We start from the raw sequence: 17,327 nt of genomic DNA, 5'->3' as shown, positions 1-17,327 counted from the left end.
CCATGCCCCCCTGGGATTCGGTGGTTTTTGGCACACTCATGGGGTTGTGCAGCCACCAGTACATCAGCACAGAAGGAACCCAGACCCCACATCCCCTTCGTGGCCCGGGAACCACCAGCCTGCCTTCCATGTCTGAAATCACCTGTTCTGCATCTTGCACAGAGACGAAATCAGGTTGGCATCTGGCTTCTGTCGCTGAGCAGAACGTTTACATGGTCCAGGTTGTAGCAGCTGTCAGGGCTTTATGCCTTTTTACAGCCAAAGAATATTCCATGAGAAGGGTACACCGCAGGGTGACCATCCACCCGTCCACTCAGGACACGTGGACGTGTCCACTTGCTCTCTGATGGATGACGCTCTGGAACATTGTGCAAGCTCTCATGAGGACATTTCCTCTTTGTCTTGGGGGCGCACCCGGGAGGAGAACCTTCTGTGCTTTCATCTTGAAGGGACTCCTGACGGTCCACAGCAGCTGCCCCTACCATGTATGAGGGTTTCAACGCCGGGTACCATCTGTCTGTCTGACTCCAGCCATCCTGCTGGGAGCGAGGGCACCGCTGTGGCCTCGATGTGCGTTCCTGCTGGCTGACAGAGCAGCAGCCCCCGAGGGCTTGGGGTGCAGGGGCGTCATGTCCTGAATCTCCATCAGGCCAGCCGGGTGAGCCCCTACCCCCGAGTGAAGGTGGACTTTGCCCTCTCATGCCGCGAGGACTTGCTGGAGCCACCGTCTGAGCCCGTCGAGTGGATGTACCACAGTCCGGCTGAGGAGATCAGGTGGGCTGCCTCTTTGTGCCCGTGGGGGTGGTGCTGCTCCTGGGGCCAAAGGGGCCGCAGCAGTGCAGGCAGCTGGTGCCTAGGACTTGCCCGGGGTGGGCGCCCAGTTAGGAGGAAGCCGTGTGGCCTTGGGGTTGAAGGCATGGGTCAGTGCAGCCAGACTGCCTGGCTTCCTCAGCCTGGGGACTTGGGTACAAAGGCTCTGCCCCTCCTTTCCTTTTTGTATCTCAGTTTTTCTGTTTTAAAATGGGGCCAAAGAGATCACCTACCTCCCAGGGCTGTTTGGAGACCAAAATGCATTTATTCACATAAAATGCTTAAAACAGAGACTTGGTGTATTGGGAGGGCCCCCACCACTGGCAGGTCTCCCCAGCGCTGCCCCTACCTTGGCACCTGTCCCCAGATAAACTGCTGACCAGGTCAGCAACTACCAGACCTCACACTTCCCCTTGCTCCCCAGCCTGGGACCCGCCTGCTGGCTCTGGGACTTTTTAAGACGCAGCCGACAGGTAAGGTTTCCCGCGTTTGTGTCTGATTCTGTGGCAGACTGGTGATTTTTTTTTTTTTTTTAATGCAAGCATTTCTTGAAGCTGCCTCAGTCAGAAGCTTAGTCTACATTAGCCAGAGGCCAAGGGGCACACAGGGGCTTGACTCCGTCTTTGGGGTCTTGTCTGATGACACTCAGAGTGACGAGACACCATCTCCCACTGGTTCTGTGGTCATGACATCTGTAACTTATTGTGGAGAACTAGTCCTAAGTGCTCTTCACATTCTTTTCCCTCTAGAAAGTCCATCTGAAACATGCAGGGCATCTTTCTTCTTCCCCATGTTGTGGCTGGAGCTGGGCTAAGTTTGGGGCACATAGCTCCTCCGAGGCTCAGGAGGAACCTCACACCCGCACTTGGTTGGCCCATTCCAGGCCGGGTTTTTCTTGCCTCTGAGTGGTGGGGTGGACAGCGCAGCCACCGCCTGCCTCGTCTACTCCATGTGCCGCCAGGTCTGCGAGGCCGTGAGGAATGGAAGTAGGTGGCATCCGTTGGTCTGAGCGAGGCTCCAGGGGGTGAGGACTGGGCTGGGGGGCCCCGGGGAGTGGCCATCGTGGGTGAAGGAGGCTGTGCAGATGCTCTCAGATGTCACAGCAGGACCTAGGGCAGCAGGCCATCGAAGTCCTTTTCTGGGGCTTTGGGCCAGTGTGGCTGAGTCTATCAAGTCAGATGCCCACTGCAGCTGTGTGCTGGCAGTGAGGCCCAGTGGGAAGACCCGGGTCAAAATCCTCCCCATGCACCGTGTGTTGACCACCCCCTTGGTGTGCACTCCAGGAAAGTGAAGGGGATGCTACATACATGGAGATGTTGCCGGGACACAGGGGAGGGACTGGGCGCTGAGTACCGCGCACAGTGCACAGCAGCTGGCCACTACCTGTTACTCACCATCTGGTGGTTTTCAGACCAGGAAGTGCTGGCTGATGTCCGGGCCATCGTGGACCAGCTCAGCTACACACCCCAGGACCCCCGAGACCTCTGCGGGCGCCTACTGACGACCTGCTACATGGCCAGTGAGAACTCGTCCCAGGAGACATGTGACAGAGCCAAGGAGCTGGCCCGGCAGATTGGAAGGTAGGGGAGGCTGCCGGTGTGGGGCCTGGGCAGGCCCCGGCAATGGGATCAGAGCCCACACCCGTGGTTAGATGTGCATGTGGGGGTTGAGCAGATTGCTGCAGCCCATCGTGAGCCAGGTTTTAGGGAAACGGCTTCAGGTCCCCCCAGACCCTGCCTCTGTTGGATTATCACCCCTCCTTCCTGTCTTCCTTGTGTCCCAGGAAGTGGCCACCAGGGTCATGGGCTCCCCCAGTGTGGGAACCAAGACCCCACTCACAGCTCAAGGGGGGTGGTGGCGCTGGCTCTGTGACAGCCTGCTACTCTACCCAGCTGGTTCCCTGTACCTGAAGAAGGTGGAGACGGGGAGACTCAGTCCATTCGGGGTCTTCCATTTGTTCTTCTGCTGGGGGAAAAATGAGGAGTTGCCTGTCTATGTACTGAGGTCAGCTAAAGCCTACCCCCTCCCCAGCAGCACTACTCCTGGGTATGTTCCCAAGGGAACAGAAAGCAGGGGCTCAGATATTTGTGCCCACATTCATGGTGATGCCATGCACAGCAGTCTGAGTGTAGAAGCAGCTCGAGTGTCCGGCAATAGATGGATGAGGTCTGTGCACAGAATGGGGTATCGATCGGCTTCAGAAAGGAGAGATGCTCAGATACCTCGTACCTTGTGATAAACCTGGAAAAGTGATGCTCAGTGAAATATGCCAGGCACCAAGCGGCACAGAGAGCAGGAATGTCCCCATGGGCAACCCTGCAGACAGAGAGTGGGGTCATGGTCAGGGGCTGGGACGGGGGCTGCAGGGCAGGTTCTGGAACTAGACAGAGGGACGGGCTGCATAGCACCTCGAGTGCACTCACTGAGTATGCACTTTCACATGGTAGAAAAGGTGTATTTGGGGCTTTGTGTGTTTTACCACACATGCACGCACACACCTTGAGCACACCGACCCTGTCCCCTACAGTCACCACATTGGTCTCAACATCGACCCAGCGGTGACAGCCGTCGTGGGGATCTTCAGCCTGGTGACGGGTAAGAGGCCTCTGTTTGCGGCTCATGGTGGAAGCAGCAGGGAGAACCTGGCGCTGCAGAATGTGCAGGTGAGCCTCCCAGCCGGGCCGCGGTCACCGCATGGGGCCTCGTGGGCAATGCCGCGGGAGTGCATGCACACGTGTGTGGTTGTGCATGAGCATGAGTGCATACGCGTGTGAGTGTGCGAGAATTGGTGGGTGAGATGTGATACGCAGGTGTGCGTGTGGGGTTTCTGCATCTTCCGGGAGTGGTTCCACATGCCCGCCCTTCCTCCCAGGTTGCTGAGGAGCTGGAGCCCGGCTGGTCAGTGCGGAGAAAGAGGACCCTGGGATCCAGCCGCTGGGCTCTGGCCCATCTCTGTCCCTTTTCTTCCAGCCAGAGTGGCTGTCCATCCTCGGGGGGACAGCCAGCTGTGAAGGGGGTGGAACAAGGGGCCGGGATTTCCTTGCAGCCCCGTCCCATGACTGGAGCTCTTGGCTCCCCAGCTCTGGATCACCCCATCTTTGATACAGGCACCACTCGCTGAGCAGCTCTCAGGCCAGGAGGACCCTGTTTTCTCTGGATGCAAGAAAGCTCCTACACCACTTAGGCTCCCTTTCTCTGGAGCTGTGCGAGGAGCGGGGTGTCAGTGGGCATGTGCCCCCCTGTGTCCAGCACAGGGTGACATTTCCTGTTGTGTCCCCTAGGCTCGGCTAAGGATGGTCCTGGCATATCTGTTTGCTCAGCTGAGCCTCTGGGCCCGGGGCGCTCGTGGTGGACTCCTGGTGCTGGGGTCGGCCAACGTGGACGAGAGGTGCGTGTATCCGACTCCTAGCACCCAGATCTCCAAGGGCGTGTGCTCCCTGATGGTGTTTCCAGGCCCCAGCCAGTACTCACTGCATCTGCAAGACATGGTGTGGGGGTCACATCACCCCACGGGTCAGGCCACATCTAGCACCCCTGGGACATCATTGCTCCAGACCTTCATGATGACTTGGTGTGGAGACAAGTCAACACCACTTCCCTCTGGCACCCTGCCCACCAGCCCGGCTCAGACCAGCTGCACCTGCTAGGAGCTCTTCCTTTGTGCTGGGTCTGGATCTATCTCCCTAACCCACCTCAGGCAGTTTTGCCCATTTCTTTCTCCTGGGCAATCCCACCACATCCTACATTTAGTTTTCACTCCTAACCAGACAGCTCACCTCTGATGTGGACCAGAAATACTTTGTCATGAATTCGCCAGTGAAAAAAAAACTCAGAGCCTCCCTGTTGTTCCCCAGATAAATTTCAGGTGACCTTTAGGTTGAACAGTGGAGGCTGGGAGGCTTCTCCAGCCTTGACATCTCCAATTCTCTTAGGCAGGCCCCGCTCAGGTGTCCTCACTGCTCCTTGTTAGCGGAGGGGGGCAAGAACTTAATCTGTCATTTGTTTATCTGTTCATCTCTACACCGGTCCATCCATCTACCCCTCCATTCATCTGTCTACCAATCCATCCATCCATCCATCTGTCCATCCATCCGTCCACCTATCCATCTGTCTACCCATCCATCTACCCATCCATTTGTCCATCCATCCACCTATCCATCCATCCATCCATCCATCCATCTGCCCATCCACCTATCATTCATCTGCCCATCCATCTGTCAACCTGTCCATCCACTTGTCCATCCATCTGTCCACCCATCCATTGGTCTGTCCATCCATCCATCCATCTACCCATCCATCTGTCCATCCATCCATCCATCCATCCATCCACCTATCCATTCATCTGTCCACTAATCTATTCATCTCTCTGTCCATCCATCCATCCATCCATCCGTCCACCTATCCATTCATCTGTCCACTAATCTATTCATCTCTCTGTCCATCCATCCATCCATCCATCCACCCACCCACCCATCCGTGCACCCATCCCTCCATCTGTCTATCCATCCATCTTTCTATTTGTAGCTTGAATATCTTGGATCCTGCATGTCTCTCTCTCTCTCTCTTTTTTAAAATATTTTATTTACTCGTGAAAGACACAGAGAGAGGCAGAGACATAGGCAGAGAGAAGCAGGCTCCCTGCCTGTGGGGAGCCTGATGCGGAACTTGACCCCAGAGCCCAGGATCACACCCTGAACCAAAGGCAGACGCTCAACCGTTGAACTACACAAGCGTCCCTCAAATGTGTTCTCTGTTAAATATTACTTTGGGCTTTTGGTATTTCCTAATTATGATCATTTGAAATCAGCGCCCTGTAGCTGAGAGAAAATTCTCATGGTTCTCATGCACATCCTGTCAGTTCTCATTCTCTTCTATTGCCTGCGGGGCTTCCATAAGGCAGTGATGTGTCAGGAAGGATGTGACGGCTGGTACATATCCTGAGCCTGATGCCATTGAGAATATGGGTGTGTTTTGTTTTGTGGCTTTGAACAAGAGGTGGACTTGTCATGTGATTATTTCATTGCAACATTTCCCTTCACAACTCTTGTCCGTTGTCTTCTGGAATTTAACATTTTAGCAAAAAATAACAATGATTTTGTCCAGCGTGGGAGTGGGCTTCTGGGTGCTTAAAGGTTTCTAGATGTCACTTCAGAAAGTAAGTAGTTCTCTCTGCCATCTCTTCACGTACTCACGTCTTTTCATCACTTTTAGCTGCCCACCTTTCCTCATGGGTATTTAGAAGTCTGTCTGCAGCCGCATAAACCTTGCAGTCATGCTTCCTCTGCTGTGTTTGTTTCCTGTTCCCGTAGGAACGGTGGTCACGTACTACACCCCCGTTGCTCACATGCCGAGGTAGAGCCTCAGGTCTACGCACTCTGCCCTGCTGGTTCTTGTGAACAGGTTAACCTCTCATTCTAACTTTGGTCCTGTTGCACTCTGATGTGCTCACCCCTCAAGGAACAGTTGGCTGGGTACCACGTGTCAGCATTGCTCTCGGTACCATGAACAAAACAGAAAAGCGATTCCCGTTTTACTCTAGTGGGAGGGGGCTGGTAATAGGAAACTAATCATGTGTGTAGGGTATGGAAAGTCTATGGAGAAAACCAGGGCAAGCACAGGGAGAGTTGGGGAATGTGGGCTTGTAACTGGAGTGGCCAGGGACAGCCTTTTTGGGAAGTTGGTTTATAAGGGCCTGAGGAGCCCAGAGAACAGTCTGTGCAAATGTCCTGTGGTGAAAGCTGACTAGGACAGGGAGCCATAGTCATCTGTCTGAAAAGCCCAGTCTTGTCCGAGGGAGATACTGGGAGCCCAGCTAGGACAGGTTGGAGGAGAGTGGGTGGTGGGTGAGGGGACTGGGGGTCAGCTCTTTCTGGAAGTTTGACACTGCAAGAGAGGGGAGGTACAGCATGGTAGCTCGCAAGAGCAATGGGACAAGGGCAGGTGTTTTAAGGGGCGATGAGAGAGGTCTAGTGGGGAGGGAACAGAGTCGCCAATGAGGCAGGAAGACGTGGCTGAAGAGCTGGTGTCACGGGGAGGTGAGAGCAAGTGGCCAGGCAAGCAGTCGGCTTTACTGGGAGTCCAGCCAACATGTCCATGGCAACAGGAGGCCGCAGAGTAGACGGCACAGATGCAGGTCGGGGGTGGTGTAGGGTCAGGGCAGTGACTGTCCTCGGTGAAGCAGGAAGCAGGGTCACCAGCCGAGCAAGGGTGGGGGGCAGGCATTGGATGTTTGAGGGGCGTGGTGACAAGCGAGCAAGATAGATCAGGGAACTAGGCGGGCAGCACGGAAGCTAAGGACACCCTGGGGGTGGGGCCACGCTCTGTCACTCACACGTGTAGTGCAGGGGAGCCAGGCAAGGGTGCTGGAGACAGAGGGGCCCGGGAGCTGAGGAGCTGTGAGGAGAGGTGATCGGGGTGAGCACGAGGCAGGGGACAGGTGGCCCACAGATGCCAGGTCCTGGTGCAGTGGGGGCTGTGGGAATGAGGTGCCCCCTGTATCCTGTGATATGCTGGGATACAGGACCCAGCATCAGGTGGCACTCATGGCTGCGGTTGACTACAGCTGAACAATGCAGAGTGGGGGCATTCAGTTAGGGGGTGATGGGAATGCCCCCCCCCGATCCCTGCTGCCAGCTAAGCCCCTCAAGGAAGTCGTGCATGCAGGCCTTTCTGGGGTTACTGTGCTCCCTCCTTCCTGCACAGAGCCTGCCGTACAGGAGGCCCTGAGGTGTCTGGGAGGGGCCCCCAGCCCCTGGTCACCCACAGCAAGAGGTCAGGGCAAGGTCGGAACCCTGATTGGCCAGGGGCATGTTGGCAGTCAGTGCTGAGTGCAGAGGGGCTGGAGGAGCCATGAGGCCAAGCACTGTACCTCGAGCCATACCGGGAGGGCAGCCTGTCCCGTTGGAGGGGCTGGTGAGCTCGGAATGCACCATGAGGGGGCACGGAGCATCCCCTCCCCATCTGCAGGCCCCTGCTTGCTAGCTGACCTCCTGCCCTTGCAGGCAGCAAGGTGGCCAGTCCCTGATTCCCCGGTGGCTTGTAAGGTCCAGTCGGGGAGTGTGCTGGGGGACCTGCAGCAGGACCTCAGCTGGTGTCCTAAGGTGTCCTAAGCCTTTCCCTACATGAGGGGGGACGTCCCTGGAGGGTTTTGAAGAGTGGTGCAGCAAGTTCACCTCCTATTAGTCCAGGTCTGGCCTGGCGGGGGCGGCCTGGCAGGGTGGGGCAGGGTGAGGATGGGGACAGCGAGGCATGCTTGGCTCCTGGTATATTTTGGTATTGGCGGGAGAAGCGACAGGATGTGCTGGTGGACCAGACGTGGGGTGAGGACGCCTGGCCAACCCAAGCAACCGAAAGGATGGGCCGGCCTTTAGTGGGGTGTGGGGTCAGGGCCCAGTGTTGGGAGTGTTGGCTCTGACACATCTTCCAGACACCCCCGTGGAGGTGCATGGTAGTAGGCAGTTACACGGGGCCCTGGAGTCTAGCCGTGAGTCACACGCCTGAATCTGGAAGTCCCCAGGTGACACAATGCCCTTTAAAGCTGCGAGACCAGCTGGGACCAGCACAGGACTGAACATGGACAGAGAAGGGAAGGGTTCAGGGTTCCTGAACAAGAGAGCCACAGACGAGGCGGGGCAGCCAGCAGTGGGAGTGACACTAAGAGTAGAGGCCCCTGGAGGTAGGCAGAGAGGCTGTTCTGGGGCTGCTGGTGCTTGTGCTCAGGTATAGGGGGGCCTTGGGGCTGGCCACGGGGCTAGGGGACTCTACAGGAGGGGCCAGGGCAGGAACCTGGTGGCAATGGCTGGAGAGAGAGCAGGAGGGGAATGGACATGTCCCTGAGAGATTTGGCTTGGAGGGCACGGGGGCATGGGACAGGAGGATGGGGTCCTGGGGCATACTTAGCTCCCGGGAGTAGAAGGGCTGGGGTGGTGGAGTTTGTGAACACGCCTGCCAGCTGACCGTCCCAGTCCACAGGCACCACAGCAGGACAACTCAGAGCCTGGCTCTGGGGGTGCAGCTGGCTGTCCACCCCACCACGGGGTTCCTGGCGAGGCCCCCCCTTTTCCTGGCCTGCAGACGCGCCTTGTCCCAGCGCCCTCCCTCGGCAGATGTGGAGAGCCCTGGGGTCTCCTCTTCTAGTGAGGACGCCAGGCCTATGGGATCAGGGCCCCACCCCAGTGACCTCAGTTAGCCCTACGACCTCCTGAAGACCTACCTCCAAACAGTTGCCTTGGGGGTTGGGGCTTCAAAATGTGAATTTGGGGAACACACAGACATTCGGCCCAGGACATGACTCCTTCAGCGCAGCTGTCCTTTGAGTCCAGCCAGCACACTACCTGGGGCTGACATCTGAGCAGAAGTCTATCCATCTTTCATGCGTACACGTGGCCTGCCATCTCCAAGGCGGCCACCTCCCTTCTGGACTTCCGCGCCAAGACAGAGCAGGCAGGAGCCCTGCCCCAAGTGCGTCTCCTAGCTGACCAGGGTGCCGCACCTGTCTGTCCCCGACACCATCAGCTCCTGATGCATCTGAGTGGCAGGAGAGGCCTGTGGTAGAACGGAGACATCGTCTCTCTGGCCGGTAGATCGCTGTCTCCCAGAGCTGCCCCTCCCAACAGGACGGAGCGGCGGGGCGCCCACCCCGGGGTGCAGGAGAGGGGCTCCCGCTCAAGGCAGCGACCAGGTGTTCTCTGCCCCTCTGTTGGTGCCCTGGGGCTCTTAGACCCAAGGCCTTGCTCCCTGGCAGGAGTCTGAAGGGACGAGAGGTTAGTCTTTCTCTTGAATGGAAGGCTGGTTGTGTGGGTGGAGGTTGGATGGGGCCCATGCTGTCGGGGCAGGTGCTTCTTCAGCCAGACCAGGCGTAGGACAGCCTGGCGGAGTGAGCAGGTGTTTTGCCGCTGGTGTGGAAGTGTGATCTTGGGAGCAGTGACACATGTGCCTGGCGACACCAGCAAAGGCCAGGCCCTGGAAGGCCAACACCGAGGAGGTTCAGGGGTGAAGGCCAGGGTTGGGAGTCACCCCGTGGGGGCCAGGGCTTGGGATGTGAGTGGAGACCTGCCGTCACTCAGAGGTCCAGCGAGAGAACACGGTGGGTGGAGAGGGATGCGTCCCCTGGAGGGTGTGTGTAATGAGTGACCAGGAGTTGGTGGCTCAAGGGCACCGTGCCCGCTGGCAGGTCGGTAGGATATGAGTTTGCTACGAATCTCACTGGGCTGAACTCCAGGTGTCGATAGGGCTGGCTCCTTCTGGAGGCGCCACATCCCTCGGCTCGGGACAAAGCCAGTGGGGCCACATCTGCGCCCCTCCCCTGCTCACGGCTCCTCTGGCTCTGGCCCCCTGCCTCCCTACTGTACCTCTGAGAACGCTTGTGACTGCATCAGGGGCCCACCTGAGGTCCAGGATAAAAACCTCACCTCGACGACCTTAGCTTAATTGCATCCACAAAATCCCTTTTGCCCTCAGAGTCACGTGTTCACAGGTTCTGGGCAGAGGCTGTGGTATGTTTGGGGCCACTCTCTGCCCACCACAGGACATCTCTGGCAGGGGGAGTCAACAGGCCTGGAGAGGTGGCCCTGCTGCTGCTGACTCAGCATCCACGTGCTCAGAAGTCCGGCCCCCCGTCCTAGGGACCCCACCCCTCGGCCCCACATTCTGCTGTCCCCGGCCTGCCCTGCAGACACGCCGCTCCCAGCTGGATGCGGGTCCTTCCCAGATCTGTGTGCTGGTCCCATTGCCTTCTCGGGCGTGCTGAGTACCTGCCCTTGGTCCGCAGCCTCTGCCTCTTTGCAGACGGCTCCAGTGTGCCAGGCTTCTCCGAAACTCTCCAGCTTGCCAAGCTCTGGCTCCGCACCCTGAGGACTGGGGACTGGGCCGCACGCAGGATCTGTAGCCCTGGGCTCAGCCTCGTTGAAACCACATGCTCTTTCCCTGCAGTCTCCTGGGCTACCTGACCAAGTATGACTGCTCCAGTGCAGACATCAACCCCATAGGTGGGATCAGCAAGACGGACCTCAAGGCCTTCGTCCACTTCTGCATGGAACACTTCCAGCTTCCCGCCCTGCAGCGGTGAGTGCTGCCCGCCAGCCCGTGGCTGCACCCTCATAGCCCCTGCCACAGCTCCCTTCTGGCTGATGAAAACCATCCTGCCCTTTAGCGGGCACGTGGGGTCCTGTGACCAGGCTGCCCCCTTCATGCCGGGGCTCCACCAGGCCCCCCAGGAACATTGGGCGACATCTCACAGCAGAGTGTGCTCAGCGTCTCTCAGGTAGGTGCTCTTGGTGGCCCACATGCCCAGGATGGTAGATGCCCCGGGTGGCCCACACGCCCAGGATGGTAGGTGCTCCTGGTGGCCCGCATGCTCAGAATGGTAGGTGCTCCTAGGTGTCCTGCATGCCCAGGATGGCCCCACAGAAAGCACCACCGGCCCTGAATGTGAGTGGTGCTTCCGTGGAAAAGCCCCGTGTGGTGGCTCCCGGCCATCACCTCCTGCCCCTGGTCCTGAAGCCCCCTGGACATCTTGGGCTGGGCTTTCTTGGGGAGGTCCCTCTCCCCAAGAAAGCTCAGCACCACTAGCCCTGGCTCGGCAGTGCTGATAGAAGTGTGTTGACAGGGGCGTTGCTGGAGACTGGGACAGTTGGGTTGGGGATTTTCTCCCCAGGCTCATGGGCACTGTGGCAGCCATCATGACTGGCCTCTGTGTGTCTTGGCCACAGCATCCTGGCAGCACCGGCCACCGCAGAGCTGGAGCCCTTGACCGACGGACAGGTGTCCCAGACTGACGAGGTAGTGGTAGTGGCTTCGTCACCGTGCTTCCTCCCCATCCCCTCCTCGTCGTGTCTGTGCTGGGCTCTCCTACTGCTTCCTTTCTGTCCCGAGCACCTGTGCTCTATCTCCAGGCTCCTGGCCGGGGACCCCAGGACTCAGTGCCAGTCACAATGCTTTGACATTTCAATTCAGCCTTCTTGAGGCTGATGCCTAGGAGGCGGGGTGAGTGGGGCAAGTCCCTTGCAGGTGGCAGGGGTGTGGCCTCAGAAGAATCGCTCTTGATTCCCCCATCCCATCCCACATTGGCCTACAGCACTGAGGGCTGCTCGGGACCACAGGCTGTGGTGTGCAGCTCTGTGGACGAGGTGGGGTGGCCGTGAGCCGTTGCAGTCTGTGACAGCTGACCTTCCTGCTGCAGCTCCTTTGGTCACAGAGGTTTACCTGTGCTCTTTCCAGGAGTTTATAATTTTACTCTTATATTTAAGTCTGTGACCTGGTTGAGTTAGTTCTGGTGTGTGATGTGAGGAAGGGATCTAGCCTCGTCCTCTTGCATGCAGAGAAACAGATGTCTCAGCACCATTTTGTCAAAGAGGCGATTCTTTCTCCCACTGAGTGTCTTGGTATCCTGGTGGGAATCACCTGGCTGTAGGTGTGTAGATCCTCTCCTGGACTCTGTCCTGCTGACCCGTGTGTCTGACCCTGTGTCTGTGCCTCACTACCTTGGTCACCACAGCCTGGTAGTAAGTTTGGATATCGACAAATGTGACTCTTCCAACTTCATCATCCTTTCCAACATAATTTTGGCTGTGCTGGGCCCTCTGAATTTCCATATGAATTTTGAGACCAGGGAGTCATTTTCTGCTGCACCTGCACCGCCAGCTTGGATTTCCACAGCAGGTGCACTGAGTCCTTAGCTCAGATTGACAGGTGTTGCCACCTGAGAGCATGAGGTATTCTGAGGCCTGGACATGGCGTGTCTTCCTCCCTCCTCACTCCAGGCTTCTTACCATCTTCCAGTGTTTTGTTGTTTTCAGGGTGTGAGCATGCACTTGTCTTGTGATAATACGCTTATTTCTAAGCATATTATCTGCATCCAACTGTAAACGGAACTGTTTTCTGAGTTTCCATTTGGGGTGGCTCGTTGGCAGTGTCTGGGAGCACTAGGCTTTCTGCAGCCCCTTCCTGCCCTCTCTTTTCCTGTCCTGCTGCGTGCTTGAGGGTCAGTTTGCACTTCTCCCCATGTGGCATAAGGTGGAAAGTGAGGTCTTCTTTCTGAATGCAGGGGTTCCCAACTATAAATTCCTCCCTTACCACCACGCCCCCTGCCCCACATTGTAGGCTGCATCTGCATCCTGCTTCTCCAGGCATGCTCTCCTTTTCCTCGTGGTTTCTCCTTCACCCATTGGTTACTCGAGAGTCTGCAGTTTGATTCTCACACATTTGTAAGTTTCTGAAATTTCTGTTTGTTACTGAATTTGTAATCCTGGTCCTTGATGGTTGGAGAGCAGATGCTATCGGTGTTTAAAAATTCACGGAGGCCAATTTCATGGCCCAGCAGTTGGTCTGTCCTGCGCAACGTTCTGGGTGCCTCGAGGAGAATGTGCGCTCTATAGGTGTGGGCAGAAGTTCTAGAGAGATGTGTTAGATCTAGTTGGTTTGTATGGTTCGCATTTTCCATCCCCTTGTTGGGGGGATGCATTGTTGAAAGTGGGGTATTAAAGCCTCCAAGTAGTATTGTTGAATATAGGGAATCAAGATGTCACCCTGGAAAATATCCACCTCATGCAGAAGAAAGCATGAAGGAGGTCCGAGGCAGGACCCGCTAGGCACTGGGGCATCGCCATTTATGTGAGTCCCAGGGACAAACAAGCGGGAAGTAACCATGAGGTCCCCAGGTGGCTCAGAGTGCTGCCCACACGATCCACCCAGGTGACCTGATGATGACAGTGTCCCTTCGATAGGGGTCAGGACAGGCCTCCTCAAGCTGAGGAGCAAAGCAGGGAAGGCCAGGATGAGCAGTGGGGAGCAGGAGGGAGGGCCTGGTCACTGGTCACAGGGGGTCCTGCAGACCCTGGTTGGAGGTGAGGGCTGTCCTGTTGTGCCACAAAATGCCAGTGTCACCATCTGTCTCTCTCATCAGGCTCTGACTGTATATATATTCCGGGGCACAGCAGGAGTTGAGCAGGGGTTAGACCAAACACTAGAAACGCACAAAGGGCTAGCTCGTGGGAGCCTCAGTGTGAGGCTGGCATCCTGTGGCCAGCGTGGCTCGGGTGCCTGTGCTGAGCTGTCCACCCTTGAGGATAGCGGGCTCCCTGGGGCAGGGCACAGGGCCAGTCTGAGGGGGTGTTGTGCCTGACGCTGGTCCTGGCATCTTGGGGCTGCCAGAGCCAAACACTACTGGCCAGCAGCTTAAATGAGAGAACCATACCCTGTCATCGCTCTGGAGGCTGGGAAGCCGAAATCAGGTCATCTGCAGGGCCACGCTTCCCCGGGGGGCTCCAGGAGAGGGTCCTTCGTCTAGCTGCTGGGGCTTCCTGGTCCGCGGCCACGTCCCCCCTACCTCTCTTCATGCGGGTTCTCCTCCCCATGTGTTCCATTCCGTCTCATATAAAGGCACCCCACATCCAGGGCCATCTCATCTAAAGACGCTTGGCTTCGTTATATCTACAGAGATCTTTATTTTCCTAAATAAGCCCACAGCTTGCAGGTTCTGGGCTTGGAACCTGGAGATATACCCTGTCGGGTCCACATCGCAGTCCATCACAGCCCTTGAAGCCAGGCTGGTCCCTTTCTCCTGCTGCTGGCTCCATGTCGCCAGGCAGTGACGGGGAGCATGCCCATGTACCTGCTCCTGGTCCCAAGGGGACCTGTCCCTCTCCCAGGTCTCAGGCCCCAGCAGCACTGGGAGCCACAAGCATCCTCCAGCGCCATCCCGCTGCCTCTCCTTCTTCTGCAGGAAGACATGGGCATGACGTACGCGGAGCTCTCTGTCTACGGCAGGCTCCGGAAGATCGCCAAGGCCGGGCCCTACAGCATGTTCTGCAAGCTCGTCAACATGTGGAAAGACGTGTGTTCCCCAAGGCAGGTAGGACACATGCGGGAGCCGGCAGGCACAGTCCCTTTATGGGGAGAGTTTGGCTGGGAGCGAGTCTGTGTGACATGGCCTTGAACATGGTGCTCTGTCCCCCATGACACTACTGCCCAGTGGTCAGCTCCTCTGAGTGGGGCCTGGCACCTGTCACACCGGCCCTGCCCGCTGTCCAGCTCCAGTCAGGCCCACTGGGGCTCACCTGGTGGCCCCCAGAGAACCACCAAAGCCTCAGGTCTGCCACCACGGCGTCCTAAAGCACTGGGGTCAGGAACCACTGTGTGACAGCCCAGCCGACTGCCGTTGGGGAGGTTCACACACAGTGCGGCGGCGTACAGGCGAGAGCCCTGCCCTGGGTCCTGGCAGCTTCACCAGCTTCCAGCCCATGTGTTCCTTGCCCACCAGGTGGCTGACAAAGTGAGGCAGTTTTTCTCGAAATACGCCATGAACAGACACAAGATGACCACGCTCACGCCCGCCTACCACGCAGAGAGCTACAGCCCCGACGACAACAGGTTTGACCTGCGGCCGTTTCTGTACAACAGCAGCTGGCCTTGGCAGTTTCGGTGCATAGAAGATCAGGTGAGTTAGGCGCAAGTGGCTTTTTTCCACGTCCAGCGTCTATCGGGGAATCACCGGCTCTCTTCCGTTGAGGACAAAAAGCTTTCCGTTCACGGCCATGTTTTTTACTGGCAATTTCCGCAAAGGGATGAGTGTGTTTAAAGCCTGTCGGCGGGACGTGTGTGTCTTTGTGCCGTGGTACTCACACAAGCAGCCATGTGGCTGCGGGGCCACCCGCTGTCGCTTCCAGACAACCCATGTATCCGGACGGTGTTGCGTGTCTAAAGTACCTGCCTTGCCTTGCCTTTTCTCATAAATAATGGTAGGATGAAGGAAGGGTTAGTAAAATCAGTTTGAAGAGCAAGTCCAGGCCCTTCCCACCTTCCCTCTCCAGGGCCAAGCACTGGAACCAGGGCACAGGGCACATGGGACGCGTCGGAATAGCCCGTGGGAAGGAAGGTGCTGGCAGGGAGCCCTCGGTACACTGGCCGTGCTGCGCTGTGATGAGCACAACGTTGCACCAGTGAACATGGCAGGCCAGACGGACGCACTCTGTGTCTGGTAGCTGAGAGAGGCGTCTCTGTAGAGGACATGGATCTGGAGGACAGACACCGAGTCATACTGCGTATCCGGGTCACAGTTCTCGGGGTGGGGGCAGGTCACCTCAGGGTGGCAGGGCAGGCCTGTCTGAGACGTTCCCCACTATGGCACCTCAGGTAGGGTCTGCACCTCTGGCATCTGGTGGGCAGAGGGCTGGGACGCTGCCGCACCTGCCATGCCCAGGCAGCCCAGCTTCCAGACAAGGTGTAAGTGAGAGGCGGGGCTCGGCTGGCCCACATGCACTCAGTGGTGGGTCCCCCTGCATCAGGAGTGGAGTTTGGAGGCCCTAACCCTAACCCTAACCTCAACTCCAAATACAGACAGGTGCGGACCCCTCAGCAGGCCCACACAGGCAGAGATACAACCCGCCATGGTCTTGGACAGCCAGGATTGCCACGATGTACTGAGACATGTCCTCCCAGACTTGTCCAGTGCATGTGCTTGTCATCCTTCCCACACCCTCGCACACGGTGGGGACTGCTTCCTGGGCTGCTTGTCCAGTCCTGTGACCTCCACTCTTATTTGGTGCAAACCAGTGTGTTTGGATTGTGTGGCTGTTAGCATCTGTCCATGGACATTCGTGTGACTTCCCATCTAGGTTCGTCAGCTGGAGAGCAGAGGCCGTCAGGACCTGGATGGCGTGGACTGACGCTGGCTCCTGCACAGGAGGGCTCCCCACCGCCAGGGTCCCTGGTGTTACGTCGGCCTCGCCAGTAATCTGCCCAGAGAGTGCACCAGCATCCTGTTTCACATCTGATGGAAGAGGGGTCTTTTCATTCTAGTTCGTTAAAAAAAAGGCTCAAATAAAGAGCATGTGATTTCTGGGAGCGGAGTCGGTTTATTTGGTGGGGGTGAGGAGCCGCCTCTTCCATCTGCTCCTAAACCCCCTCAGTTCCCAGAATCCTCTCTCTGAGGCTAAGCCCCAGGGGACCGCAGCCTCCCTGGAGCAGAGTGAAGTTAAGAGGGGGGTGGCCACTCACACCCACAGGGTGGGATCTGTGCAGCTCCCTCTGCCCAGAGCCTTACCCGAGAAAAGAAACTTGTAAACAAGAAAAGGAGTTTATTGGCTAACATATGGAATGGTGCAGGGCTTGTGACGACTTCAGGTCTGGCTGGATCCAGGGTGTGCACATGTCCTTAGAACTTGACTCTTGCCCCCCTGCCCTGCTCAGCTCCCCTGCCTCTGCTGGCTTTCCTCATGCTCCACATCGGGGTGCTATGGCCCCAGCCTTGCAAACCCCCAGGTTTAAACCCAGCAGGAAATTAGGGCTTGTGTTTTCCTGCTGGGTCATAACACCCATCCCTGAACCAGTTATCTATAGTGCAGGGATCCCCCCTAGGACCAGGAGGTGTGAGAACAGCAGGAAGAGTGGATGGTGAGTGGCCAGACAGCCCACAGCCCTCCCATACGTCCTGGTCCAGGCAGGGGTCTGGGCCTGCGAAGCCTCGCCTTCCCACAGTGACGGCAGGGCTGCTAACTATGAATCAGGCTGCACTAAAGCCA

The 17,327-nt window shown here is 57.4% G+C and overlaps 1 protein-coding gene across 5 annotated transcripts in view; it reads left to right on the top strand.

The window, feature by feature from the left end:
• NADSYN1 (NAD synthetase 1) overlaps positions 1 to 16,648 on the top strand; it is a 38,541-nt gene extending 21,893 nt beyond the window's left edge. For 2 of the 5 annotated variants that reach the window (XM_041722215.1, XM_041722214.1), the window contains 11 exons: positions 650 to 774; positions 1,235 to 1,283; positions 1,694 to 1,796; positions 2,222 to 2,390; positions 3,338 to 3,473; positions 4,092 to 4,198; positions 10,741 to 10,872; positions 11,520 to 11,589; positions 14,531 to 14,659; positions 15,068 to 15,244; positions 16,422 to 16,648. In XM_041722215.1, the coding sequence (XP_041578149.1) occupies positions 650 to 774; positions 1,235 to 1,283; positions 1,694 to 1,796; positions 2,222 to 2,390; positions 3,338 to 3,473; positions 4,092 to 4,198; positions 10,741 to 10,872; positions 11,520 to 11,589; positions 14,531 to 14,659; positions 15,068 to 15,244; positions 16,422 to 16,472 (1,248 nt within the window). In that variant the 3' untranslated portion in view covers positions 16,473 to 16,648. The other 3 variants (XR_005982689.1, XM_041722216.1, XM_041722217.1) reach the window with 3 other exon arrangements.
• The last annotated feature ends 679 nt before the right edge of the window (positions 16,649 to 17,327 follow it).

This window comes from Vulpes lagopus, chromosome 11 (assembly GCF_018345385.1).
Source record: "Vulpes lagopus strain Blue_001 chromosome 11, ASM1834538v1, whole genome shotgun sequence".
NCBI classification, from domain to species: domain Eukaryota; kingdom Metazoa; phylum Chordata; class Mammalia; order Carnivora; family Canidae; genus Vulpes; species Vulpes lagopus.
This window is presented reverse-complemented; position numbering and strand designations above follow the sequence as displayed.